General features: G+C 45.5%; 1 protein-coding gene across 1 annotated transcript in view; it reads right to left on the bottom strand.

The window, feature by feature from the left end:
• Positions 1-710: 710 nt before the first annotated feature.
• BEND3 (BEN domain containing 3) overlaps positions 711-27,971 on the bottom strand; it is a 34,625-nt gene continuing 7,364 nt past the window's right edge. Inside the window, exons 2-4 of the mRNA XM_054568880.1 lie at positions 21,485-21,531; positions 20,809-21,011; positions 711-2,957 (exon numbers count right to left, since the gene is read on the bottom strand). Coding sequence (XP_054424855.1) covers positions 711-2,957; positions 20,809-21,011; positions 21,485-21,521 — 2,487 coding nt within the window. The 5' untranslated portion in view covers positions 21,522-21,531. The remainder of the gene's footprint in view (positions 2,958-20,808; positions 21,012-21,484; positions 21,532-27,971) is intronic.

The raw sequence follows: 27,971 nt of genomic DNA on the forward strand, positions 1-27,971 counted from the left end.
GGCCAGGCCATGAGGAAGCCCCTTCCTCAGCACTACAGTGGAAGGGAGAAAGCAACTATGGGCAGAAAGGACATCACACTATTCCATCCCCTCTAGCCATCCAAGAGACATCTTGACTCTTCCAAAATCAGATGTAAAAGGCAAGGTCAGTAAAGTTGGTCTCTATGCCACCTGAAGTTACTATTAACCATCAGGCCGAAACATGGTCATCCTAAAAATTTCATAAATCTGAAACCATCTTGAAAAGAAATCCCAGCAACTAAAGTCATCTAACAGTACTTCACCTTGAATATTTAAAAGGTTTTCTTCCTAAGCAAAGTGGCCCCCAAAGAGCCCAATTATCTTTTTAAAAAGGGTTTCCTTTTAACAACAACAACAAAATAATTGATAAAAATGGAAGATGTAAAATGTGGGAAGAGGAACAAGAGAGTTACTGAATTTGTATTTCAAATTGAGAAGGGGAGGACACAGCCAAGGAGAGAGAACCCCTGCTCCTGAGGCCTCTCCGCTCTCCCAGCTCAGCCACCCCCAAACTGGCTGCACCACCGGGGAACTCAGGACAGAAGTCAGAAGTAGGAGACACCAAATGTAAGGCTTCTTTCTTGTGGCTGGGTGGGTGTTTACGTGTGCAAAAGTAGTAAGCCACTTCCCACTGACATAAGGTGCATGTCTGTGGATACCATACACATGCTCAGGCCCTAGGCTACCCGTCACTTTTCCACTTTCTTGGCTTTCTTCAGGATGTCACATTTTTTCCTATTGGGGCGGCGGCACCGTTCATCGATGCTGGGGATACATTCGTAATGCCACACCTCCTCCATCTTCTCCACGGGGTAAACTGCCTCCACGTAGTGGCGGATGAGCCTGAGCCGCGTGGGGTCCAGCTGCTTCTTGTTACAGGCCCCAGAGTGGTTGTACTGCAGCCGGAGGTTCTCCGCCGTGAAGAGTTCGGGAAAGAGCCTGACGAGGAGCCGGGCGGCGAAGTTGCCCACCGAGAGGCTCTGCTGCACGATTTCACGCACCTCCTTGTCTGACAGTAGGTACGGGGAAGGCACCGGGAAGTCGGGCGAGGGGACCACCAGCTCGTCCAGAGGGATCTTGCAGAAGTCCTTGCTGCTTCTTTCAGGGGGCAGTGGGGGCCCCTCAAATTCCTCTCGGAACCTCTCAGGGTTGATTGCATAGCTTGCCAGGTCTCTGCACTCAGGGCCTGGCACGTGGACTTTGCGCTGCTGCTGGTAGGAGCGCCTCTGCTCCGTGTCCCGGCGCCGGCAGCGCTCGTCCAGTTTGCCCACAAACTCCAGCGTCCAGACGCGGTCGTTTTTGGCCCGGGGGTAGAGCAGCTGCACATAATGGCGAATGAGCTTGATACGGGACGGGTCCAGCTGCTTTTTGCCGAGAGAGCCACTGCAGTTGTACTGTTTGCGCAGGTTCTCATGCGTGAAGAGTTCGGGGAAGAGGTGCACCAGCAGGCGCGATGCAAAGTTGCCGATGGACAGGCTGCTCTCATAGATGCTGCGCAGCTGTTCCTTGCTGAGCAGGCAGTCAGCGCCCGGCACCTCGAAGTCAGGCTGCGGGATCTCCAGCTTGTCAAAGTCAATGGGCACCAGCCAGATCTTCTTGGACCGCCGGCCTGGCCGCTCGCCCTCAAAGCTGTCCTCCACCTTGACCACAGAGATGTCATCAGGCAGGCTGGAGGAGTCATAGCAGTCATCCCGCGGGGGGTCGCCCTCGCTGCCCCCGTCCAGCCCCAGCCCCTCCAGCTCATCGTTGATACGCTGGGCGCACTGCTGCAGCCAGGCCTCCTCCTCCTGCATGTCAGGGAAGTAGATCTCTGTGTAGTTGCGGATGATCTGCAGCCTCTGCGGATCCAGCTCCTGCTTGCCACCATCCCCATAGCAGCTGTACTGCTCGCCCAGCTTCCGGTGGTCGAAGAGCTCGGGGAAGAGCCGGTGCAGAAGGAAGACTGCAAACTCGCCTGGCGACGAGGCTTCGTCCAGGAACTCGGTGAGGTCCTGTGTGTCCACCACATGGTCCGAGGCTATAGTGCTGCTCCGATCCAGGGACAGGGCCTCCTCCTGGTCTTTGTTGTCCAGGAAGTGGCTGGGGTCGACCTGCTCGGCCTCAAAGAAGCCGGCGACCTGGCTCCCCGGCTGGCTGTCCTCCATTTCCCGCTGGGCCCAGAAGCGGCTGAAGAAGTCGTTCAGCTGGGGCAGGCACTCGGCCTGCCACACGGCCGTGTCCTTCACCGATGGGTAGTAGACCTCCACATAGTTGCGGATGAGCTGCAGGTGCAGCGACTCCAGCTTCCGCTTGGCCGCAAAGCCGCAGGCGCTGCAGCCTCGGGAGAAGTCCACATCACTGAAAAGCTCAGGGAAGAGCTGCACCAGCAGGCGGCAGGCCAGGTCGCCGCCCGACAGGCTCTGGTCCACGATCTGCTTGAGCTCGGCAGCCGTCAGCTGGTACTCAGGGGGTGGCTGGAACTTGGCCACCATCTCTGTGGGGCTCACCTGTTTCTTGATGCGGCTCACCTCCAGGGACAGCAGGTCCACCTTGCTGTGCAGCTGGGACATGTTGGAGGAGAGTGTGTTCAGCATGTAAAACATCTTCTGGATCAGAAAGTAGATGTTGGGGTCACCATCGGAGGCTGCAGCTGCACTGCCACTGTCCCGCTTCTGTGTCTCATTTAGGAGCCGCAGTGGTGAGGGGCTGTTGCTGGGGTTTGCCTTCTCCAAGAGCTCATATGTGCTGAGCACGTCCCCTGTGGGAAGGTTCTTCTTCTCCATGATCTTGTGCGAGATGCCATACAGAGGCTTCTTGTAGGACGGGGTGCTCATGTCATTGCAAGGCTCCTCCTCGCCCGGCCACACAGAGGCCAAGTTCTTGCCCCGGCCGGCCTGCTCCCCATTGCCCTGGCAGGGCGAGCTGTTTTCCCGGTTCCTCATGCCTGCTAGGAGTGCCTGGAAAACAAAAGCTGTGTTAGGGAGGTATTCTGATTTACCACGCTAGACACAGGTCTGAGTCAGTCTCTCTCTCGCTCTCTCTCTCTCTCTCTCTCTCACACACACACACACACACACACACACACACACACACACAAGCCAAGGTGAATCGCAGGAGCATGCAAGGAACTGCTTTCCTTGCCCTGGAGTCATTCGGTCTGTCCCAGCATCACAGTGCAAAAACCTGCTCACGCTTCCTACACCCTGAGAGAGGCTCAGACTGGACCTGGGAGGCTTCAACTTGCTGCAGGACACCAGGGCTAGACTTCCTGCTCACAGGGTCCGACAGGAGACCAAGCACAGAGGCCGGCAAGGCCAGGCAAGAACCCTGCCTGGGATGGGAGTGAGACCAGGGGAACATGAGGAGCTCCTGTGAAAGCCCTGCCCTGGGCAGGTCATCTCATTAACCTGGGGCTCCAATGGTCTCAGTCAGGGGTGACATAATGACCCTGGCCTCCGGCAGCTCTGGCGTGTCCTCCAGTCTGCGGCCTCTAGGAGAACAGATGGTACCACTCAGGACAACAGAGATGCACAGCAGTGAGCACAGAGAAACAAGGTCAGGACGGTGGCAGTGTGCTGCCAACTCTACCACGTCCGGAATCATGTCTCGTCTCAGGTTGGAAAGGGGCTACCCCAGAATCTCCAGAGCCTGTGCGACTGGGAGATTCCGTGAAATGATGGGGCTGCCTAGGTTTCTAAGCCTTGGTCTCCTTGTCGGTCCAGCAACCCTTCACAACCAGAATTCCACCATCCTGTCACCCACTGTATATAATGAACTAATGTGTATCTTATGCATCTAAAAGAGTGCTTGCGAGATGGAGGTACAGGAAGACATGGCTTGCCTCTTCGCACAACCACATGAAAATTACAACTAAAATATAGAACCACCATCACTTAGAGCCGTCAGAAATTGAGTTGAATGGAAGACTGGCAACCATGGAAATAAAGAAACCACATCCATCCAGCCTGAGCCACAGAGCCAGCAAGCTGGTGCCATATCTGAGACTCCATCAAATTGGCTAACACTATGTGACCCACCTTGGAGATCCCCAGAGACTCTGCCCCACCCTATCTACAGGCCCAACAAGGCTGCTTTTCCATATGAATGGCTGGTCTTGGTAATATCACACAACTTCCTAAATCCTCTCAAACAGCAACAGTTGGCCCCAGTGAGCCCCAGGCCTGGCACCAGCAGCAGCCAGCCTAGATCCACAGCTTGGCTTTGGGAAACCTCCAAGCCCAGCACAAGTAGCAGCCATCCCAGATTGCACTATAGCTCAGGCAGGGTGCCCTGGGCAGAACAAGGTCGGGGCTGACCTTGGCCTATACACCCAGGAAACCCAGGGCCAGTGCAGCCAGTGGATCGCTACCGACAACTACTATCATCCGAGCACTACTACCCTGCCCCTGCACAGCTGGTCCTCCACAGAGGGCAGAGGTTGGTGGTCAGTGGTCACAGCCAGTACTTGCAGCTGACTGGCCTGGGTAAATCCCTCCCATTGATCTGCCAACAGCAACCAAGGCTCAACTACAAGAGGAGTGTACTCAGCTCACATGAAGGGTGCACCACAAGTACCCAGCTTGGGTGATGGGGAGGCTGTGCCACTGGACCCCACAGGACACCTACTACATTAGGCCATACTACCACGACATAGACTCAAAGCTGCTCTGTCTAATACATAGAAACAAACACAGGGAGGCTGCCAAAACAAGGAGACAAAAAAAATAAGACCCAAATGTAAGAACAGATCAAAAATGCAGAGAAAGAGCTAAATAAATGGAGATAAGCAATCTATCAAATGCAGAGTTCAAAACACTGGTTATAAAGATGCTCAAGGAATTTAGTGAGGACCTGAACAGCATAAAAAGGATCCAGTCAGAAATGAAAGATACACTAATTGAAATAAACAACAACTTACAGGGAAACAACAGTACAGTGGATGAAGCTGAGAATCAAATCAATGATTTGGAACATAAGGAAGCAAAAACAACCAAACAGAACAACAGCAAGAAGAAAGAATAAAAAAATGTAAAATGAGAATAGTATAAGCAGCCTTAGGGACAACTTCAAGAGGTCCAACCTTCCCATCATAGGGCTGGGCAGAAGAAGAGAAAGAGCAAAAAATTGGAAATCTATTTGAAAAAATTATGAAAGAAAACTTCCGTAAGTTATGAAGGAAATAGACACACAAGTCCAGGAAGCACAGAGAATCCCAAACAACATGCATACAAAGAGGCCCACTTCAAGACACATTATAATTAAAATGCCAAAGGTTAAAGATAAAGAGAGACTCTCAAATGCCGCAAAAGAAAAGAAGTTAGTTACCTATAGGGAAGTTCCCATAAGACTGTCAGCTGATTTCTCAAAAGAAACTTGGCAGGGTAGAAGGGATTGGCAAGATATATTCAAAGTCATGAAAAGCAAGGACCTATAGCCAAGATTGCTCTACCCAGCAAAGCTATCATTCAGAATTGAAGGACAGATAAAGATCTTCCCAGACAAGAAAAAAACTAAAGGAGTTTATCATCACCAAACCATTATATGAAATGTTAAAGGGACTTATTTAAGAAAAAGATCAAACTATGAACAACAAAATGGCAAAAATACATATCTATAACAATTGAATCTAAAAAAAAAAAAAAAAACCCAACTAAGCAAAGAAGAACATAGAATCATGGAAACAGAGAGCGTTTTGATGGTTGCCAGATGGGAGGCGGTGTGGGGGAAGGGGTGAAGAGGTGAGGGGATGGAGAAGTCCAAAAAGGTAGTTACAGAATAGCCATGGGGGTTTGAAGTACAGTGTAGGAAGTGGAGTAGCCAAGAGACTTACATGTGTGACCCATGGTCATGAACCACGGTAGGAGGATTGCCTGAGCGAGTGGGGGGGGTGCTGGGTGAAAGAGGGCAAAGGGGGAAATATTAGGGCAATTCTAATAGCATAATCAATAAAACATAATTTTTTTAAATAAAATAAAAATAAAAGGGTACTTGCTATGTATTATCCAGCTGTGCTCAACAGAGGCCTGTGGGAGACTTAAGCGCTACCAAAAATGATTTGAGAGCCTGGTTCACATGCCAAGGATGGTACACTCTGCAGGTCGATTGCTGTAGAACCCCCAGGGAGGCCCAAAATACTCTATAAGGACCCCAAAGCTGGACTCCAAACTCCATCACTGGACAGCAAACATCCTGATGATTGAGAACCCAGAGTTCTCAGTGCTTTCATGAGGATGCTTCCCTATTGTCAAGGCCCTGAATATTTTTTAAGAGGCTCATTTACATATACAGACAGGTGATTTCTGAGAAAGGTTCAAAGGCAGTCTGCAGAGAAAGGATGACCTTTTCCACAAATGATGCCGGTTCATCCTACCATGTTCCATATGCAAAAACAGAGTCAAGATGGATCATGGACCTAAATATAAAACCTAACACCTCTACTATGTCTTAGAACACTACAACCATGAGCCATATGAGAACAAACTGATATACTGGACTTCATCAAAATCAAAAACTTCCGCTCTTTGAAGGACACTGTTTCATTCACTAAAAGAATGAAAACAAGCCCAGACTGGAAGAAAATACTGACAAATCATTTAACTGATAAAGGGCTTGAACCCAAAATACTAAAAGACCTCTCAAATACAATAATATACAACCCAATTAATTATTTCAACAGCTACTTCAAAGGAGATACATAAATGGAAAATAAGCACATGAAAAATGATTACTAACATGCAAATCAAAATCACAGTGAAATACCACATCACCCCCACTACAATGGGTACAATCAAAAAGACAGATAACACAGAGTACTGGAGAGGAGTGAAGAAAGAGGCCCTCTCAGACACTGCTCGTGGGGCTAGAAAATGGTATAACCACTTTGGAAAGCACTGGGTACTTTCCAGAACAGTTAAACATCCATGGACCATAGGATCCCGGCATCCCATTCCTAGGTATTTATTTATAAAACAAGATGAAAGCACAAGATCATATAAATACTTCAAAGGAAATGTTCGTGGCAGCCCGATTTATAAATAGCCCCAAACAGGGAACAACCCAAATTTTTATTAACAAGTATATAAACAAAGTTACATTTGTACAGTGGACTACTCCTCAGAATTAAACTGTTACACATGGTACTCACGATAAATCTCAACGTAATTATGCCGAAAGAAGCCAGGCAAACAGAAAGGGCCATATTGTATGATTTCATTCACGTAAATTTCTAGAAAATGCAAACTTATCTATAGTGACAGAAAGTAGATTAGTGGTTAAATGGGGGTGCAGGGGGGATGCAAAGGGGAACAAAGCTTTAATGGTAGCCAATGCTGTATGTTTATTATCTTGATTGTGGTGATAGCTTCACTGATACACACTTGTCAAAACTTACCAATGGTACATTTTAAACACATGCCATTCGTTGTATTTCAGTCCTAACTTTATAAAGCTCTTTTTGACAAATGTTGAATTTGACTCCAGAACGTATAGGAATACATTTTTGGAGGTTTAATTAAGCAGAAGAGCTAAGTGGTGAGCGCTGGTGGGCGTCAGAGGAGCAGGCCGAGTTTTGCGACAAAGCATCGGCTTCCACTGCCACGCATATGCCTGGCTCCTGCAGCATGGACGAGAACGAAGCACATCCTCAGGATGCTTCCACACCTGGAAAAACGCAGCTGGCTTAGCCTGGCCTGGCCCAGTGCTTCTGAAACTCTAGTCTGAGTCACCTGGGGTGTTGTTAGAGTAGAGATTCTGATCCCTGGGCCTGCACTTCTAGCAAGCTCCTGGGCTTGCTGTTGGTCCTCTCTGAGTCACCAGGGCCTGGAAGACATTGTCTGATCTCCCTTTTTCTCATCCAGGCAGAGTCAGAGTCATTTGTCAGCCTTCAGACAACTAATAGCAGCATAAAACAGCACACGAGGTGCTTTTCTCTTGCGAGGCAGAGGGACAATTTCAAGAGACAACATTTACAATGAATGGCACATGAGCAACAGGGTGCCTGGGACAGGCAGGCTCAGGGTGATAACAGACTACGAGGCCACGTAAACATAAAACTTTGATCCTATTAACCAATGTCACCCCAATAAACTTAAAAAAAAAAACACAAAAAACTTTGATCCTCTGAACCTCCTATATTTCATTTAAATTAATCAATTACTTAAGTACTTCCTGGACCCTCTTAGATAACAAAATAATCTGACTCATATTACAGGAAGGTTAATTTTTCTCTTACATCTCTGTTGAGAGCCATGCAAAAGAAAGGCTATTTCACTCTCCTAGGAACCTGAAGACACAGGAATTCTTGTGTTTTAATTATCCCACGGAGCTGCCTAACACTTCCTCAGGGTTTGTCTAAGCTGATGAAGGGTCGGGGCGCCGGCCTGCCTGCACCTCACCACCCCCACGCTTCCCAAGAGCACAGGACCGGGGGCATGCCAGGGTGTGGGGAGCCTGCCCCCTGTCCCTGTCCCTCCTGCAGTCTCATCACCAAGCTGTCCCCGTCCTCATCCCACTGCAGGATGGTTGGTTATATGACAAGACTAGATCATTCCTGAGTCTACCCCCTGTGCCTAGCAAAGTGCCTGGGACACAGAAGAGCTCAGGGAATGTCTGCCAGCCACACGCACGGATGTTTAAAGCGGGTAAGGGGTTCTACCACTGCAAATACATGCTTAGTCAGAGACAGTTCAGATAGGCCACTCACTTCATGAATAACACGACTGAGTTCACCTCAACCGTCAGGCTGTCCTCACTGTGACCGTGGCCACATTACATGACCTTCGTGTCTCAGCTTCCTGTAATTCAGGGATAACTCATGGTACCTGTCTCACAGGGGAAGTGAGGACTTAATGAGATAATGCACATAAAGCACTGAACCTCTGTCTGATACAGTAAGTACTTAATATTTATTATTACAATATGATTATTATTAAACAATGTTACTCCCAAGCCAGAGCAGAGGTTATACTATGAGCCTTTTATAAATCTAGTTGCAATGGTTATCTTCAACCAGGAAACAAGAGAACTTCCCTACAGCACCAGGAGCAAGGAAGGTTACTCACGGAAGGCACATCTTTGAGGCCTGTTTGCCAGAGAAGGACAGGACAACTGAGCTCAAGGGGGGGTGTTAAGCTCTTCATGTATTTTTGTTCTGCTACCTGGCAGAAAGCAAAGGATTAGGAAGAAAGGGAGGAAGGAAGGAAGGCCCCCGCCCCACATACATATTCATACATCAGAAATCCAGAAAAGGGAAGGGATAGAGGGGGCTGAAAATCTTTACTCCCAATGCAGTGTGTTTGGAGCTGTGGGCCAGGAACCATCGTGAGTGGTGAAACCCACGCGATGGATCATGACTAGCATAAGAAGAAAGAGGGAGGGAAGGAGGTGGTATGAAAGAAAAAAGACAGGAAGAAAGAAAACAGAAAATACCTTCACACGGTAATTAAATTTGGAAACGTTTTATTTCATTTCTCTGTGTGCATCTACATAATTACATATAAATCCATATACGTGAGCAGTATTTCTCTATAAGGTGGATTTATGACTCTAGGTCACTGCTGAAAAGCAAGCACTGCCCAAATAAATTCAAAGTGCCTTACGTGCTAATTCCTGCAGACTGTAAATTAGATTTTTAGCAACTTATTCACCATTAAAATCTAGTACACCAGAATAATTTTGGAGGTCCCAATCATGAGGTTTTACCCATTACAGGGAAATTTGAGTCTGTAATGCCCATCACCAAAGAAATCATAACTGCATTAGGATGACTTTAGAAATGGGGTCTTGGCTTTGGAAGTGGTCTCATTAACATTTTAAAAAAGAGTCTTTGCAGAGAGATCACCAGAAACTCACCTCCATGCAGCGGGAGTACATGTTCTAGAGGGAGGTCTGACCTAATTAATCCCAAGTGCAGAAAGCAAGTAGAAGGAAAACCTTCTGTGTGAATTGTCTGAATATCAACGAGAAACAGAAGTTGTCGGTGCCCCCAGCTTCCCACAGCAGGCGGAATGCCAGGGTATCTGGGAACTGGAAATCCCCCCATAACTCTCAATATTCAGCCTCATTAATAAAAATATTTCAGTTTCTACCAAGCATATTAGAAACATTGCCACAAGCTGAAACATTTTTGGCTAACTTTCCTGAATGAAAAATTAAGTTAGAATCCCAGTAGAGGGCAATATTCCTCACTCCCAGAGACCTTGGATACACAAATCAACACAAAACACAACACCAGCCCCAAAGAGGAGGTTCTTAGATATCTCCACACTGGGGTCCTGTCAACTCAGTGCTCCAATCAATTCCACAAATGCTGACAAGGTGACGATGGGCTGGCTGCGTCTGTGGCTGCTGATAAAATCTCTGCTCAGCTGTCTAGAGTATCAAGAAATCTTTAAATCTGTGCTACTTGGCACTGGGCGTCTGGCTGACACCATTTGCAATTCTCCAAGGCTCATATTCCAGCCATATGGGAACTCTGCGGCAGAGCGCAGCGTGCAGTGCCAGCATCTATCCTGGATTTGATCAGGGCATTTCATCTACCACCAGCACCCACAGACCCAAGAGGGATGCCCAAGCCTCTCAGCTGGAGAATCTGAACAGAAAGAGGTTGATGCTGGATAACGAGTGAGGGGTAAGTAGACTCTGCAGGGGAGATTCCACACGTCCGTGCTCAGAGACTTCCCAGGTATTGGATCTCCATGGAGATGCTCCTAGGACTAAACAGCTGTCTCGGGACTCCAAATCCTCTAAAAGCAGTCACTAAATTCAGTTTGACAAATGATGAGTTGCTAAATGGTGCCCAGAGGGTTAGCAAATGGGAACACCAAGAAAGCAGCAGGCCTTCCTAGAGAGCAAAGAGCTGAGCACTAATGTGGCATCAAGGGCGGACCAGGTGAAATGCCACCTAGGGGGCTTGAATCACCACCCCCTCCAAAAAACTGAAGCAAGGGTGATGCTTACCTTTTTCATTTTCAACATAATTTTTGTCTCCTTCTTTGTATCATCATCACCATAATGATCAATTGATCAGATACAGTTTAGCAATAAGGTATGGAAGAGCCCTCTACCATGCAGAGCCAGTAAACAAATATTACTGAGTGCCCCCACTGTGCTGGCCACGGGTATACAGGGAACAAGCCAGACACGACCTCTGCCCTCACGGCTTTTCCCCTTCGGGTCATCCTTATGATGCCAACAGTATATGTAAGGGTCAAGAACGTGCTATGATGCTGGGAAAAGTAACAATCTGGAGAAATAAAGCAACTATAACGGAAGGGAGAAAAAAAGAAAGAAGCGACCACAAAGTATCAGGGCAGGACATCTTCAAAGGCTTCTCACAGCTTCTTATAAATACCCCACAGCCCTTAGGGCCACCATGGTGTTTAAGTGCCCCGTTTGGAATGGAGCAGGCTTGGTAGTGCTGACCCTGAGCCTCGAGAAAGTGGGAATGGCCTAATACCTATCTGCTATGGTTGTGGAAACCTGCAAATCTCCAGCTGGTAGCACACTAACTGACACCGAGAAGGTGTTCAGTACATTTGCGCTGAATGAACGGGACAGCACATCTGTTCTCCAATTGAAAAACAAACCACAGTGACGCTTTAGGATTAAACACAAACAGAAACAAAACCCTCCAGGAAAACAAAGCTAACTCCTACCTGGCATACAGCTCTTGTATATCACCCCGCTTCTGCGAACAAAAAGATGATTACCAATAAAAATGTTGGCTACTCATCTTCCACATCTGCTGTGTTTGGCTATGAAGCCTTTTCCAGCAGAGGTGCCAGCTAAGTCTTTATATAGCCTTTTGTTAAATTTTTTGAGGGGCATTTTATTTTTCTTCTTAGTATCGTACTACACGTCACTCATAAGTAAGCCATCAGCCCCGATACGAGTCTGCGTGTGATGCACTTTTAGCATCAGGGCTATGACTCAAATCGCGCCCCCCTTCCTTTGGGTTTGGGGGAAGACCATGGAATGTGGTCTATGCTCAGGCTTGAATGGTATTCAGAATCAAGGGTGCTCGGGCCTGGGCTGTCCTTGAGGGCATCAGATGGCTTCCCTTGGAGGGAGGCAGCTGAATACTGACCAGAGGTGGAGCTGGGTACGGGGATCCGGGGGCAATAAGTAAACATTACTGAAGGCTGACGCGGGTCACGCCCTGTGCTGGGTTCCTTACATGGGTACCTCAGGGATCCGCACAGAAAGCCAGTGAGGAGCAGCATCACCCCTCGTCACCGTGGAGGAAGCCGAGTCTGGGAGGTCACTCCCTGGCAAAGGCCTCGTGGTGCACTGCCCCTAACCTGACCCCAGAATCTCAGCTCATTCTGGTATCTACTGTTTCTATGGGTTGGAGCGGAGAAGGTGGGGCTCACCTCCCTGGACGGGGAGCAGGGAGCCAGTGTCCCAGTCACTCCACCAGAACAAGGCTGCCCCACTGGCACCCTGGAGCTTTTCTTTAACTTACATATCTGAGTTTGATCATCTGTCTGGTGATGATATCAATCCTTTCATCACTGATTTGTTATATGGATAAATGAAATAAGGAATGGTGGTATTTGCCAAACAGGCACTCAGGAACTGTATTTTTTAAAAATTTAAATCTTTATTGTATTTTTTCCATTATCATTTAGTCCCCTTATACTCCTCTTCCCCCAGCCATCACCACACTGTTGTCCACGTCCACGAGTCCTTTTTCCTCAATTCCTCTACCCCCAACCCCCTCCCACCAGCTGTCAACCTGCTCTCCATCTGTGAGTCTGTCCCCATTTTCCTTGTTAGTTCAGTTGGTTCATTAGATTCTGCGTATGAGTGAAATCATATGGTATTTGTCTTTCTCTGACTGGCTTATTTCACTTAGCATAGTGTTCTCTACTGTTCTTTTTTAACTTTTAATATTTTAAAAAAGATTTTATTTATTTTTTAGACAGAGGAGAATGGAGGGAGACAGAGAGGGAGGGAAACATTGACATGAGAGAGAAACATCGATAGGTTGCCTCCTGCACACCGCCCCGCCAGCGACCTGGCCCACAACCCAGACATGGGCCCTGACTGGGAATCGTACTGGCAACCTTTCAGTTCTCAGGCTGGCACTCAACCCACTAAGCCACACCAGCCAGGGCTTTTAGGGACTTTAAAAATAATTTCAATGTATTTATTGGGGTGACATTGGTTAATAAATTTATATAGGTTTTAGGTATACAATTCTATAGTACATCATCTGTATATTGTATTGTGTGTTCACCACCCCAAGTCAAGTCTCCATCCATCACCATTTATTCTCCCCCTTTACCCTCTCTTACCTCCCCCCCATAACTATTAATACACTTTCTTTTTACCTTTTTGATTATTGCTTGTTTCTGCCTCCTGGTTCCTCTGGTCCCACCCTATGATGAAAGTGCTTAAAGCTGCGTGTACTCCTCAAATCCACCCCTGCCCCACCGCCCACCACACATGTAAGAAGCAGCAGAGAAAATGCAGAGGAGAAGGATAAAGAACTATTCACTGAATTAGAACTGGTACCATTTTGAAAAATCAACATATACTATATTTTCATAAAACTGATGGATTGTTCTGAAGTTCCCAGGGTTCTGAAGCTACTGATGTACTGACAAATCAATGTACACAAACTTTAGAAAGAAATACTGCCCTGAAATCACATGACACCTTTCTACAAGGAGCTCAAGAATTTTAAAAGAATTTATTTACATTCTTTTTATAGAACAGGAAGGGGTGCAGAAATACCAACCTCACTTAATATATACTGAGGAAAATGAACAAAGGTAATAAAACACACAAAATAAAATCCAGGACTAAACATCTCTTTTCCTTGCCAAAATCTAATGGGTCAGAACTGTAGCAAATCCATTGAAAAGCAAACATACCTGACCAATTAAATACATAAACTGGACCAGTCACATTACAAATATTCAAGTACACATCAGTTCCTTTTCTCTGAAGATGCCAGAATTCCTGGCTGATGCCTGCCTGACAAAGCTGGCTGCCTCATCAGAGGAAGACCAGCGTTCAAACCCCATCACATCATTCACATGATGTGCGGGCGATCCCTCCACCAGGAGCCTCACTGGTGTTCTAGCCAGTGCCCGATCTTTTCTGACTTGCTTCACATACTGAAGGATTCAGCTAAAACACACATCATAAGAACCTTCTCTTTACCTTTCTGCTCCAAGAATGTGAAGATGCTCCCTTCTCTATGATGCCATGACAACAAAATTGCACTGAACGAAGGGATAAAGAGTGACGCCATTTGCGTGATGAGGCAGCGGGACCACCTGGGAATGTCCACAAAGGCCACAATCCGGGATTTACTTGGTCAGAATTCATTCTCGATGTCGAGCTTGTTGTTTCTTACTGAGGAGAATTGTTTATAAAAACAGCCACACTCATTCCCCCATCCTGTGTGAAAGCCTCTTTCCAATGAGACTTTGTTGCTCCCACAATGAGGGGTAGAGTCTACCTTCCTAGCCTTGGCCGTATAACTCGCTTTGACCAGTGGGACATTAGCAAACATGCAAGCAGAGGCCTGAAGAGCCTGCCCCTCAGAGCCTGTCCTGTCTTACTCCCAGGAACTCTTCTGTGTCACGTGAATAGGCCTGGACTAGCCTCCTGGGGGTGAGAAAGCGCATAAGGGGAAGCTGCCATCATCCCTGCCAGCCCAGGAGAGGTCCCAGATGTGGGGGTGAGGTGGTCCCCAATTCCTCATCCCTCCCCCATCAGACTGAATCAGGAACCGCCAGCGACCCACACAATTCTGAATAAAATCATGGTTGTTTTAAATTGGCGGGGTTTTTTTGGTGCAGGGGAGGTGGTTGTTATATAACAAAAGTAAACCAACAGACTCAACTTTGCGTTCCACTTCTTGAACTCTGGCTTTACTCACAAACATAAAAGATTTTGTAGGACTGATCATAAGCAGATGACAAGCAGAAGACAGTACTTTTTCAGAAGTTCCTTTAGGAAGTTAACTTAGTACTTTTCAAGTTTCTCACCACTTTCACAATAACCTCCAGGAACCCAGCCCACAGGAGTACTCACAGAGGGGATCTGGGTTCATGTACACAGATGGTCCTCTGGCACTATTTGTAATAGCGTGAAAGTGTGCAACACCTAAATACCAGTCATCAGGGAAAAGGATAATAAATTATGGTTTAAAGTAAAACATAAGAAAAAGCAAATGGTTAAATGTTTTTCAAAGAAACTATTCTACCAGCCATCTTGTACCTTTCATTTGCCACAAAAAGTATCTCAGCAGACAGAAATCTGAGACTGCATCTGTAGTCACTACTTACTGCACTGGAAGCTGCCATTCACACGTGAAAATGCCCCCAGAGTCACAAGGTATTGCAGCCAGGGGCTGGTTTACACAGCTGGGGACCAGGGTGGCATGTTTCTCATCAATCCTCATATAGATATAAAAAAATTCAACCTTTCCCCCTGGGATTCATAGATTTTTAAAAATGTATTGTTTATAATAATCAAAAAGCAAAAGCAAACAGATGTCCATCAACTGATGAATGGACAAACAAAATATGGTATATTCACACAATGGAATATTATTTGGCCATAAAAAGGAATGAAGTACTGATACATGCTCTAGCATGGATGAACCTTGTAAACATTTGCTAAGTAAAAGAAACCAGACACAAAAGGCCACATATTCTATGATCCCAATGATAACAAATGCTGATAATAGGCAAATTCAAGGAGACAAAAAGTAGATTAGTGGCTGCCAGGAGCTAAAGGAGGGGTGAACGGGGAGTGACTGCTAGTGGATACAGGACTTCTCTGTGGGGTGATAAAATTGTTCTAAAATTAATTGTGCTGGTGATTGCACAATTCTGTGAACATATGAAAAACCAATGAAGGGAGAATCAAGATGGCAGAGAACTGAGTAGAAGTCACACTGACCTCCTCCCAGGACCAACCTGGAATTACAACTAAATTGTGGAGAAATCACCTGGAACAAACAGCTGAACAATAGCGAGAGAGGAGCCTTATAACCTCGGAGACAGAAGAATCAGTTTTAGTGCAACCTAACTGGTAAGGAGTGCGGTAGAGACTCGAGAAGGTGGGCGGGGTGCCCACGGGCGGCAGCACCAGAAGGATATTGACACAACCAGCTGGATCCCCCTGAGAAGAGCGAGATTTAAACCAAAAGCGGGGATCTCCAGCCTACAGCACCAGAGCCCAAAAAGTACACAAATAACAGCCAGCTGCAAAAAGTGGCAGGGTTACTCTCTGCCAGAGACAGGTGGCTGAAGACGCAAAGAACCGTTTAAAGGACCAACGCATAAATTTTCATTTGCAGCCACTTACCCTGGTCTCCGGCAAAGGCGGGGGCAGCATGGGCTAGAGACACTTGAGGAGGGACTGGGGAAGGAGGCTTTGGGGAGAGAACTGAGAGAGCAGCCGGCAGGATCTCAGTGCTGACTCATCCCCCATGCGGCAGCAGCCATCTTGCTCAGGCAGAGACCACTCCCCTGAGCAGCAGTAGTGTCAGAGGACCCAATAGCCCTGCCCCCAGGTGGGTTTCCACCCCGCCCTGTGCTGTTTAAGCTGCCTGCTGAGTGCAGAGTGGCAGCCACAGACAGTAGATCTCCGGCTAAAGGGGGTGCAGAGAGGTCTGAAGACACTTGAGGAGAGACTGGAGACGGAGGCTTTGGGGAGAGAACGCAGAGAGTAACTGGCAGGGTCCCAGAGCTGATTCTTCCCCCATACAGCAGCAGCATGAGAGGACCCCGCCCCCAGGAGGGACTCTGCCCTACCCTGAGCTGTCTAACGCAGCCTGCTGAATGCAGAGTGACTAGATTAACAACTGAAGGAGACAGCCACAGACAGGAGATTCCTGGAAGTCTTGAACAGACTGCCTAAGGTCAGACAGGGTCAACAGCTGACATCATCAGAGACAGATCCAGAAAGTAAAAACAGCGGTCTCCTACCATGGAAGTTCACACAACAAAGTCAGGAAATCAAGTCAGATCAACTTAAGAAGCAGAAGCAAAAAGGAAGAGTCTCACAAATAATGGGAAGACAAAGAAATACCCCCCACTCGAAGGGAAAGGAGGAATTCCCACAAAAAGAACTACATGAAACAGAGGTAAGTAACTATCAGACACTGAGTTCCAAACTACGGTTCTAAGGAAGCTCAATGAGCTCAGAGAGAATTATCAAAAACTACAGGGAAACTATGAGGAACTTACTGCAAAGTATATCAGCATGAAAAAGGGCATAGGAACTATCAATAAGAGAAAAGAGGACATGAAGAACACAATTTCTGAATTGAAGAACACAGTAGAAGGAATCAAAAGCAGGCTAGATGAAGCCGAGGATCGAATCAGTGAACTAGAGGATAAGATAGAAGAAAGCTGCCAGAAAGAGCAAGAAAATGAAAAAAAAAAAAACCCTCAAAAAGAATGAAGAGGCATTTAGGGAAATGCAGGACAACCTGAAATGTAATAATACCCGTATAATAGGGATACCAGAAGAGGATGAGGAAGGGATAGAGAGCTTGTTTGAAAAAGTAATGAAGGAAGCACACAGGGTCCCACTCAAGAGGAACCCAGTGAGGCCCACTCCAAGACAAGTCATCATTAAAATGGTAAATATCAAAGACAAACAGAGAATCCTAAAAGCAGCAAGGGAGAAAGAGGTAGGAACATATAAGGGAGCCCCAATATGGCTAGCAGCTGCTTCTCAACAGAAACACTGCAAGCCAGACGGGAGTGGCAAGAAATATTCCAGGTAATGAAAAGCAAAGGCCTGCAACCAAGACTGCTCTACCCAGCAAGGATCTCAATTAAAATGGAAGGTACACTGCAAAATATGCTAAAGGGACTGCTTTAAGGTAAGAAAAAGAGTCTACGAATACCCATTTCCTTTCACAGTTGCCAATACTTGATATTACCAATATTTTTTAATACGTATTAATCTGACTGTGATAATGATGTGTTCTTTTAATTGTTCCTTTATTATTTGTTTAAACTAAACCTATTTTTGTATATTTCTTGCCTATTTCTATTATTTTTAAAAAGTTTTAAATGACTGTACTCTTTATCCATTTTTTGATTAAATGTTCATAGAATTTTTTCCCTAAAAACAAAACAAACCATTAACCCTTTTTTAGATGTGTTGCAAATACTGTCCTATTCTATTACTTGTCCTTCACTTTTTTTATATGTATATTACCGTACAGTCTTAAATGTTTAATATAGTCATATTGTCAAAATTTTACTTTATAGCTTCTGGGTTTGAATATTTTACTTCAGGGTAAGAAAAATATTAGTTTGTATTTTCTCCTAAAACTCCTTAGATTCTACATATTGATTTTTAACTCACCTGAATATTTCTTGTATAATGTGTGAAATAGGGCTCTATATTTGTTTTATTTCAAGTAATATTGGTCCATGCACCTTATTTGTTGAATAAGCCATATTTTATCCATTGATTTGAAATATCAACTCAATCATATATTACATTTTTAGATATATACATTTATATCTAAAATGCTCATGATATTTCATTGATCTACTTGATTATTTCTGCTGGTGTCATGTTGGTTTAATTGCTGAGACTCTTATAATGGTTTTAAATTTTTAAATATTTTATTATTAACTTTGACATTTAAAAAATAAATAAAATCAATCTGCATTTAAGAAAGAAAGAAAGAAAGAAAAAAAGAAAGAAAGAAAGAAAGAAAGAAAGAAAGAAAGAAAGAAAGAAAGAAAGAAAGAAAGGAAGGAAGGAAGAAATCCTACATGTTGCGACAACATGGATGGAACTGGAGAATATTAAGCTAAGTGAAATAAGCCAGTTGATGAAAGACAAATACCATATGATCTCACCTATAAGTGGACTCTATTCAACAAAATAAACTAATGAACAAAATAATAAACCACAGGCATGGAAACATGGAGTAGACTGAAAGTGACCAGAGGGGACGGGGAAAGAGGACAATGGTGGAAAGAAGGGGAAGGGACTAGACAAAGAACATGTATGAATGACCCATGGACATGGACAGCAGAGTGGGAATTGACTGTGGGAGCGGGGGGTGGGGGTGGGATGGGTAGAGGGGGGTTAAGGGGGAAAAACTGAGACAACTGCAATAGAATAAACATGACATAAATTTAAAAAATTTAGATTAAGAAAAGTAATAGAACATAACTGAGGTTTTTTAAAAATAATATTTTTAAGTAGAAAAGACTTTTTATGTATAATATTGACTAAAGAAAAATACAGGAGAGAAGGAGTCTGAAAAAATAAAGGAATAAAGCAATCTGAGTATATGTGCGTGTGTGCATGTGTGTGTGTGTGTGTGTGTGTGTATATATATATATACACACACATATATATAACAAAAAACAATGAATTGTACAATTTAAAGTGGTGAATTGTATAGTATGTGACTTATATGTCAGTAAAGTGTTTTGTGGGGCAGGGCCGAAATAGATAGGTAATGAATCAATGTCCCATGACATGGAATGCAGGTCAGGCCTCATTATAATGTAATGTAAACATGTATATTTAAATCCTGGTGAAAATCTTAACCTCATCATTTTGCCATTTAAAGGATAGTTTTTACTTACTGAAGACTCAGTCTCTAAAATCCATAAATTCCCCATTTATTTGGATTTGCCCTAGCATCTAACAAAAGAGAATTAAAACAAACCAATAAAAACCCAAAGAATCTCAGGCTGATACCCCATAGTGTTCTGGATATTGGGCTTTGAAAATGGGGGCTCTTTAGGACAGACATGTGGAAACTGAAATGACTATCTGGGTCCCCCAAAGAGAGTGCATGAGAGAGAGACAGACAGACAGAGCGTGTGTGTGTGGCTGCACTGGGGAGTTTGGGAAAATGTTCTAAGAGATTAAGGTATAATGTGCTGGTCCATGGGGAGGCTCACTGACAAGACATCCCAGGCCGGACACCACCTCATCTTCCAAAGCTGATCTCTCTGCAGTATCCACTCTTCTGTGTACATGTCTTATTCGTCATCTGGACTACAGGCTGCTAGACAGGGCCACTGTATCAGTTCCATTTTCTCTCTCAGAATTTAGCAAAGTTCAGTATAACCAGCAGGTGAGAAATTCAAGAAATAAAGCAAGTTTGCCCTGACTGGTGTGGCTCTGTGGACTGAGTGCAGGCCCATGAACTGAAAGGTCAACCAGTTTGATTCCTGGTCAAGGCACAAGCCTGGGTTACAGGCCGGACCCCAGTTGGGGGCGTGCAAGAGGCAACCAATAGATGTATCTCTCACACATCGATGTTTCTTTCCATCTCTTTCTCCCTCCCTTCCCTTCTCTCTAAAAATAAATAAATAAAATCTTAAAAAAAGAATAAAGCAAGTTCATAAAATAGATAACTTCAGGATAACAGGTATGGCATAGAAGAATTCCCCACCTTATGTAAAGACTCACTGAAAAGTTCCTTTAGGCAACCAACTCCCCTAACAGATATAAAAGATTTGATTTAGGAAAAGACCTGCTAACCCCAGGCCTTTCTCCAGGAATCCGTATTACAGGTGTACTCTAAAACGTAGGCTTGCCATTAGTAAGTTCTTGCCTTCACAAGCAGACGCTTGTGAAGACTCCCTCCTCCGCGACAGAACCCAGACCCAGACAAGATTCCAGTTAAGGACACTTTCTAGACACTTGAGCCAGAGATGAGACAGCTGAAACGAAAGCCTTCTCATGCCCAGGGGTTTAGGAGTTGCCCAGATCCCACGAATAGAGATTCTGTGTCCCATCAGAGGGTTAGAGCCCAAGCAGACACAGAAGGGGCTGGAACCTCACCTCGGGAATCAGCCGCCGCCTCTTCACGCTGGAGACAGGGTCTGGCTGGCCCTCACTGCCCGGCTGCTTTCGCTTGCTGGAGTCCTGGAGGGCGGTGAAGACACTGTCCAAAGGGTGCTTCTCCAAAGACCTGGAATTCACTGAGCAGTCCAGGGCAGCATCTTCGGCCTCCGTCTCCACTTTCACAGTGTTATTTTTTAGAACTGTGGCAGAGAAGAGAGGGCTCAGTGGGAGAGACTGGGCTGCTCAGAGATCGGCAGGGCTCCCTCAGTGACCGGTTGTCTGTGGGCCACCCTTTGACACTACCACTCAGACAATAAAGTCTAGTCACAATAAAACTGCACCTTCCAACTGAGCCATTTTTATCTTACCGCGTTAGTGCTATACAACAAAACCATGTTCCAAGAATGTTTTGTCCAAACTGGTTTTAAAGTCTTTCTGGGGTGTGGGAAGGAGAGGAGAGATGGAGGGAGACAATGCTCTATTTTAAATGATGCTTTTTAAAATAGTAACTCTTGAAAGACATAAAATAAGGTGCATAGGTGGAGGGGGATGGGAACAAGTGGTGGGGGACTTTTCATTTTGTATCTTTTTTATACTTCAATATGTTTGAACCATGTGAATATATGACCCAATAAAAATATTAAATTAAAAGTAACTTTTAATGAGATTTTACCTTCTTCTACATCTTCACTGAATTCAGTTGAGTTCATCTTCTATTCACTACATGAAAAGACAAAGACAAAGTCTTGATTTATTGCTTGATTTATTTCTTAATTTTCCCTTCCCATGAGAAATTCCCTTCCTTCCCCAACCCTGACTGGCTCCGTGGAGTAGAAGGCCAAGTCTACACTGCTCTGCAATATCATGGAAAACCACGTCCTCTTATTCTCATTTGCAGTTGCTCAAACCAGCCAGGCCTTCTGTGCACCTGCTGGGAGCGTTTCTCCAAGACTTTATGTGGGCAGAGCTTGTCTTACAGCTTCAGCAGAGCACACATACAGAGCTAGAGAGACGTTATTTAGAAAACCAAGTCTTTTGTACAGACTCCAGTCTGAATGAGCTGTTAGTCTCTCCCTTATGCATACCAGCCACAGAAATGAAAAGGCTGACCAAGGACGGAAACTGTGGATGCTGTGGACCCGAGCTGAGGTCTTAGGACACCAGGTGGTCTGAGGAGGCCTGTGCTGCCCCTGAGCACAGCCACTAGTCACACAGCTACTGAGGACAGAAAACGTGGCTGGTCCAAATGGAAATGCACATTCTGGATTTCAAAGACTTAGCACAGCAAAAAGAATGTAAAATAATTTTTTATATTGATTGCATGTTGAAATGATAATATTTTTGATAGGGCTAAATAAAGTACTTTATTAAAAACAATTCACCTTTTTTTAGTGTGGCTTCTAGAAAATTTAAAATTACGTATGTGGCTTGCATTATATTTTTATTGGATGGTGCTGGTCTAGCCTTTCCTTCAGGAACAACTTTCTCTTTCAGAGAAAGAGGCACTGTGGGTTTTTAAAGCTCCCAGGCTCCACACAAGCTAGTTCCAACCCTTCTTTTTTATTGAGGAGGGAATGAGACGGGTAGGTGGAAGGTGCCCTGTACAGGTTTCAGGGTCTGGAGCAGAGCTGGCCCCGGACTCCCACTGCCCCAGCTGGGACAGAACAGGCACCATGACTAACAGCACCAGTAAGTCTTTGAGTTTCCCCAAATCACACAACAGCATGTGCATAAAAACTGTAAGGTATTAATGAGGTGGTAGAAACGAATACACGTGACAGCCTTGATCGATATCGAGAAGTCGTGGTTCCGACAACTGATGAAGCAGACTGCAAATTCCAGTCTTTCTGGTTACGGATCCGAGGACAGCAGGACTAAGAAGCGTCTCTTAAGAAATTTCTATTGCCTACAGCAGTGAATCATGTTAGTCCAGGCTTCACGGTCAGAAGTTAAGATCTCTGGATCCCCCAGCTGCATCCCCAATTTTCCCCTGTTCCTTTCATTCAAATAACAGGGCAATGCTAACAGCAGAGCTTATCGTCGCTGGCCCATTTGAGCCGCTCAGACACTAGTTTTAGGAAGAACAAACCCTTATGTCAGATTTCTCAACCTCAGCACCCTCTCCCTCTCTTTCCTTAAAAAAAAAAAAAAAAAAAAAAAAGTTTATAAAAATTTTTTTAAAAATAATTTCAGTACGGAAGAGGGATGCCACCCACAAAGTTCGGCAAACCACTCACCAAGTAGCTGTGAATTGGTCTGCGGTCCCTTGTCTTACACCAGTGAATGGGGCGTTGGGGGATGGGGCGGGACAGAGAGAGTGGAGGTGATCTAGGCACAGGGTGGCTTCAAAATTCACTAACCGCAGCAGCACCTACATAGTGCGTATGATGTGCTACATGATTCTCAGTGCGTCATATTAACTTTATGACAGGTACAATTTTTTTCATCCCTGTATTACTAATTTCCAGAGGAATTTAATAAATTTTCTTATTTGAGAAAATTTAAGATTTATTTGAAACCGAAATTAACACTAAAAATTATTCCTACTTATTAAACTATCTCCTCTCTGGAAAACATAACACACAAAGTGATATTGAGGGAAACTAAATAAGAAAGATTCCATAGTCCAAGAACCATTTTACCAAATACAGCTTACATTGTATCCCAGGCAAAGCAGCCTGTTTGACGACACCCCCTGATCTGGGTGTCTCTGAGGGAGGCACAGGCAGGTAGGTGGGACTTCTCCATTTACAAGTCAAACCCACAACTGCATTTCAAACGGGGGTGGGGCGGGGGGGGGGGCGGGCGGGCGACGAACCTGAGGCAGAAATTCAGGTTTCCTGATTCCCAGCCCAGGCAGAGGCCTCTTAAGGAGACGCACTTCAGGCCTCACCTGAAGGCCCAAGTGTGGCAACTCCCCTTGGAATCTCGCCACAGGGTCACACAACCCTTTCCCTCAAATCCAGGGCAGAGGTGAGAGCAGCAGCACAGACTCAGAGAAGATAAGGCGGCTGGTGGAGAGGGCACACTGTACAAAACAAAGCACACTCCAGGGAGAAAAGGTGGGACAGGGAGGAGATCCAGGATGATTTATTTAGGGGGGGAAAGGTCATAGTGAAAGAAAACCACAAAGACTCTGGCTAAGTAGAAAGCATTAAAAAAACAAGTGAATCCTAGAAGAAAATAAAATAGGAGTCGATGCAAAAACAGGAGAGATAACCACAATGCTGAGCAAAGACGGTGTGGTCAGCTAATATTACATCCGCCCAAGCGGCAGACAGCAGGGGGCTGGAGTCGAGGGCTGGGCGTGGTCTCTGCCTGGGTGTGGTGTGACTCAGTGGGCAGGAAGGGTATTTTCTGAACCACCATGTGACAGACAGAAGCAATTTAGCAGCCTGAATTCTGAGCTCCTATGGTTGTCTTGTCAGAAAATCACGAAGGAGGAGCACACACCTGAGCCACCTGCGGTGCAAGGAAAAGCAGAGAGGGAGCTGGGAAGGCTCACAGGAAGGGAGGGAAGGGGGCGGCCAGCCTGTTGGGCACTCTAGATGCCCAGAGTGCTTCTGCATGGGAAAACATCTCTGTGTTCATTTATAGACCAGTGACAGATGCTAGACTGGCCCAGAAGTACCCAGAACACAGACTGGTGGGCCCCTTCCTTCCCAGCCAGCAAAGACGCCGTCCTCTTTGGGAAACTGGGGAATTTCCTACTTGCAAGGCCTAGAAAGCCCACAGCTCCATCAGGCCTGAATGAGGGCCCTCATTAACATCTGCAGGCCACGACTGACGCCGCTGGCCACCTTGTGTGTGCCTCCATCTCGCCCTGAGCTATTTTTATCCCAGTTCTACCATAAGGAAACAGAAACTGTATATACCTTAAATATATACAATTTCTGTCATTGAAACTGGAAAATATTATTATAATATTTTGATTAAGGAAATAAAATATTTGAATGTTGGAAGGGGAACACAGGGGAAATGGAGGGCAGGTCACTTGCCAGTGTCAGGCAGCTGTTAAGCGGGGGCACTAGGGCTGAAATCGGGTCTGCGAATACCTCCCGTCAGCCACCAGGAGAGGAAATACTAACAGAACCCTCATTCTTCTGCTGAGGTTCTTCAGCTTTGGATTTCTCTTTCCAACAGCAGCTGGAGCATCCAAATCTCCTTTTATCACCAGGTAGCTACCTGGAAAACCAGTGTGCCCTGTGCTTATAAATAGACTCCAGCCCTGAGTACAGAAGTGTCTACAAGAGGGATGTGTGGGTCCCCTCCAGGCATCCTGAGCTGACAGTGACCAACAACGGCAGGGCTGGGTGGGAAGGGGATGGGTAGAGTGTGTGCTACCTCCACTTCCTGGTCATCTGCACCGCGAAGGTCACAGGGCTGCTTCTCCTGGGTGGATACTGAGTATCCGGATGCCAAGCATGCCTCAGAAATTCCTTCCGCTACTTAACTATAGGGTACGGAGGAGCCTCTAGCCAGCTCAGCCCCCGCCCACCCAGGCTGCTAGCACTCTAGTCTCCTTTGCCTGCTGGGCTTTGTAGAATTCCTCATTTTAACATTCTCCCCTCTCCTAAACCTTACTCCTCTCACCGTGAATCTCAAACTGTGAGACAATCTATGAAAATCAGCTTTCTTGGGGTGGCTGTTCCATGTCCCTCAAAACCTCCTGACCACAACCACCAAGGGAAGATGATTCAACTGAATCAGGGGACGTGTGTCAGGGGACGTGTGTCGACGAGACCTATGTAGCTTGCTGCTGCCTCTAGCTAAACCAGCATGGCTTCTAAGACATCGATGACCTATGGAAGGTAACCCTCAGATAGGGTTATCTCAGTGAAGTCCTTTAAAAACAAAAAAACCCAACAACAAAAAACAAACAAGCAACAAAAAACAAAGAGCTTAAGAAGCCTCAGGTGAAGTGACTGTCATTGCCACAGAAAGGTGCAGAGCTTGTAGGAGTATATATAATATTATTAAAACGCCTCCTGGTCTCTATCCTGCACAGAGTGAGATGGACAATATTCAATTTTCCATGCGTGGGTGTAATTCTGTTTGTGGCTGAGGGAAGATCAGGATGTCACCAGAAAAGCCTTCAGTTTACAAAAAGCACAAAAGAAAAGGTAAGAAAGTAATCCCAACCGTTCATAAATAAGATGATTTAGCCACTAAAATACCAAATTACAAAGTCTAAGTTGCTCAAATTGGCTGCATAAATGCAATCACTGGCAGAGCTGCCCAGCTGCCTCATGCTGAGGTGAGGCTGAATCTGAATCCCGAATATCCCGCAGATCAGCGTGCCCCTGGCGCGGGGCAGGAAGTGAAGCTGAGGGAAGAAAGTCTGAAAAAAGAGGAGGAGGAGGAGGAGGAGGCAGGAGAAACATTCACCGGTGCTTAGAAATGACCAATTCTAAGAGATGCCACGAAGCAATGGAAAAGCTGGAAAGATTTACAATTATAGGTCAATTCATATTTTTAGAGTTCATTTAAGAAGACACAAAATCTCTTTTTTCCTTTCTGACTAAGTAATACACGCACGTGAAAACAAAATTCAAAAGCTATAAAAGAATATTTGGTTAAGAAGTCCACTGTCCTCCAGTCCCTGGGCTACTACTCTCTTGGAAGCAACCATGTCATTTTTCTTGTGTCCTACCAAAGATATCCTGTGTCAGCGGTTCTCAAAGTGTGCTTCATGTACAGTCTTCGCCACTGCCAGTTTGCACGGTCTCTTCCCCCCAACTCTGCTACCAGTGGGGTCAAGCTGGTAGCTTGGAATTGGCCTTAGTGGGAAGATATTACACCACGGAAACTGAAACTTTCACAACTGGGGCATTTTTTTTTTTTTTGGAGAGCAAGCTTACCAGTACATCCAAAACCCTTTCAGAGGGGTCCATGAGATCAAAATTATTTTCATTTTTTAAAAAAATATTTTATTTATTTATTTTTAGAGAGGGGGAAGGGAGGGAAAAGGAAAGGGAGGGAAAAAGAGAGGGAGGGAAACTTCATGGTGAGAAACATCGCTTGGTTGCCTCTCACGGGAATTGAACCGGTGACCTTTCAGTTTGTGGAATGATGCCCAACCCTCTGATGCCCCATCCACTGAGCCACACCAGTCAGGGTCAAGACTATTTTCATAACAACACCGAGGTGTTATTGCCCCTTTTCTCACATAGGTACATAAGAGAGTTTTCCTGAGACTACAGGATATATCAGTTTGCAGAAGACTAAATACAGAGGCAGATTTCAAAATTCAGCCGTCTTCTATTAAGTCAGAGATTAAAGAGATTAGCAAAAATGTAAATGATACCACTCTTTTCACTAAGATTTGAGAGAGGGGAAATACTTGATATTCATAAAAAATGCTGTTGACATTAACTTGTACTGAATTTATTATGGTTATTTTTAAACAAATTAATAAATATTTAAATATTTTTATTTTAGTTTCTAACACAGTAAAATACAGATAGAACTCATACAAATAAAAGCTGTTTGGGGTCCTTCAACAAAATTTAGAGTATAAAGCGATCCTGAGAATAAAAGGTTTAAGATCCTCATTCCTTGCTTTTTTCCCACTTAATGTATCATGGAAATTTTACTTCTTTTTTTAGTTTTGAGTTCCCCCAGAGGCAAGTTTTGAGACAAGGATGTGGAGTAGTTTCTTTGGGAAAGAGAGAGCAGGGCTAAAAACCTGAAAGAGGCACATTAACGGCTTCGGGGCCAGGAAGCCCCGGCTCCAGGCAGCGCTGAGGGCACCCTGCGGGCGCCTCACAGGGGCCCTGGGAGCACAGGGTTGCCCCAGCCGCGGGGCAGGCTCCGGGAGGCAGAAGCCCCGCTGCGCTGCTTCCCGCACCGCCTCTTACACTGGGTGGAAGGCGCTGTGCTAAGAGCTTCCCCATGAACTTAACCTAACAATCCTAGTAGGCAGAAACTCTTGTTTGTCTCATTATACAAGTGAGGAAACCGAGGCACAATTTTAGAGCCAAAGGGACCTCAGAGACCATCTTGTTTTACAGGCATGGGACCCGGGGCTCAGGAAGGTTAGGAACCTGCTGATGATCACACTGTTGGGAATGGCTTCTTGTCTCCCTGCCCTGTGTTTTGGTGGCTGGCCACATGCCCCACTGGGCAGGGAGTCCACCGAACATACCGTCTCTCTGCAG

The sequence above is a fragment of the Pteronotus mesoamericanus genome, unplaced genomic scaffold (genome assembly GCF_021234165.1).
Source record: "Pteronotus mesoamericanus isolate MK-2021 breed Mesoamerican mustached bat unplaced genomic scaffold, CSHL_Meso_final contig_20, whole genome shotgun sequence".
Lineage (NCBI taxonomy): Eukaryota > Metazoa > Chordata > Mammalia > Chiroptera > Mormoopidae > Pteronotus > Pteronotus mesoamericanus.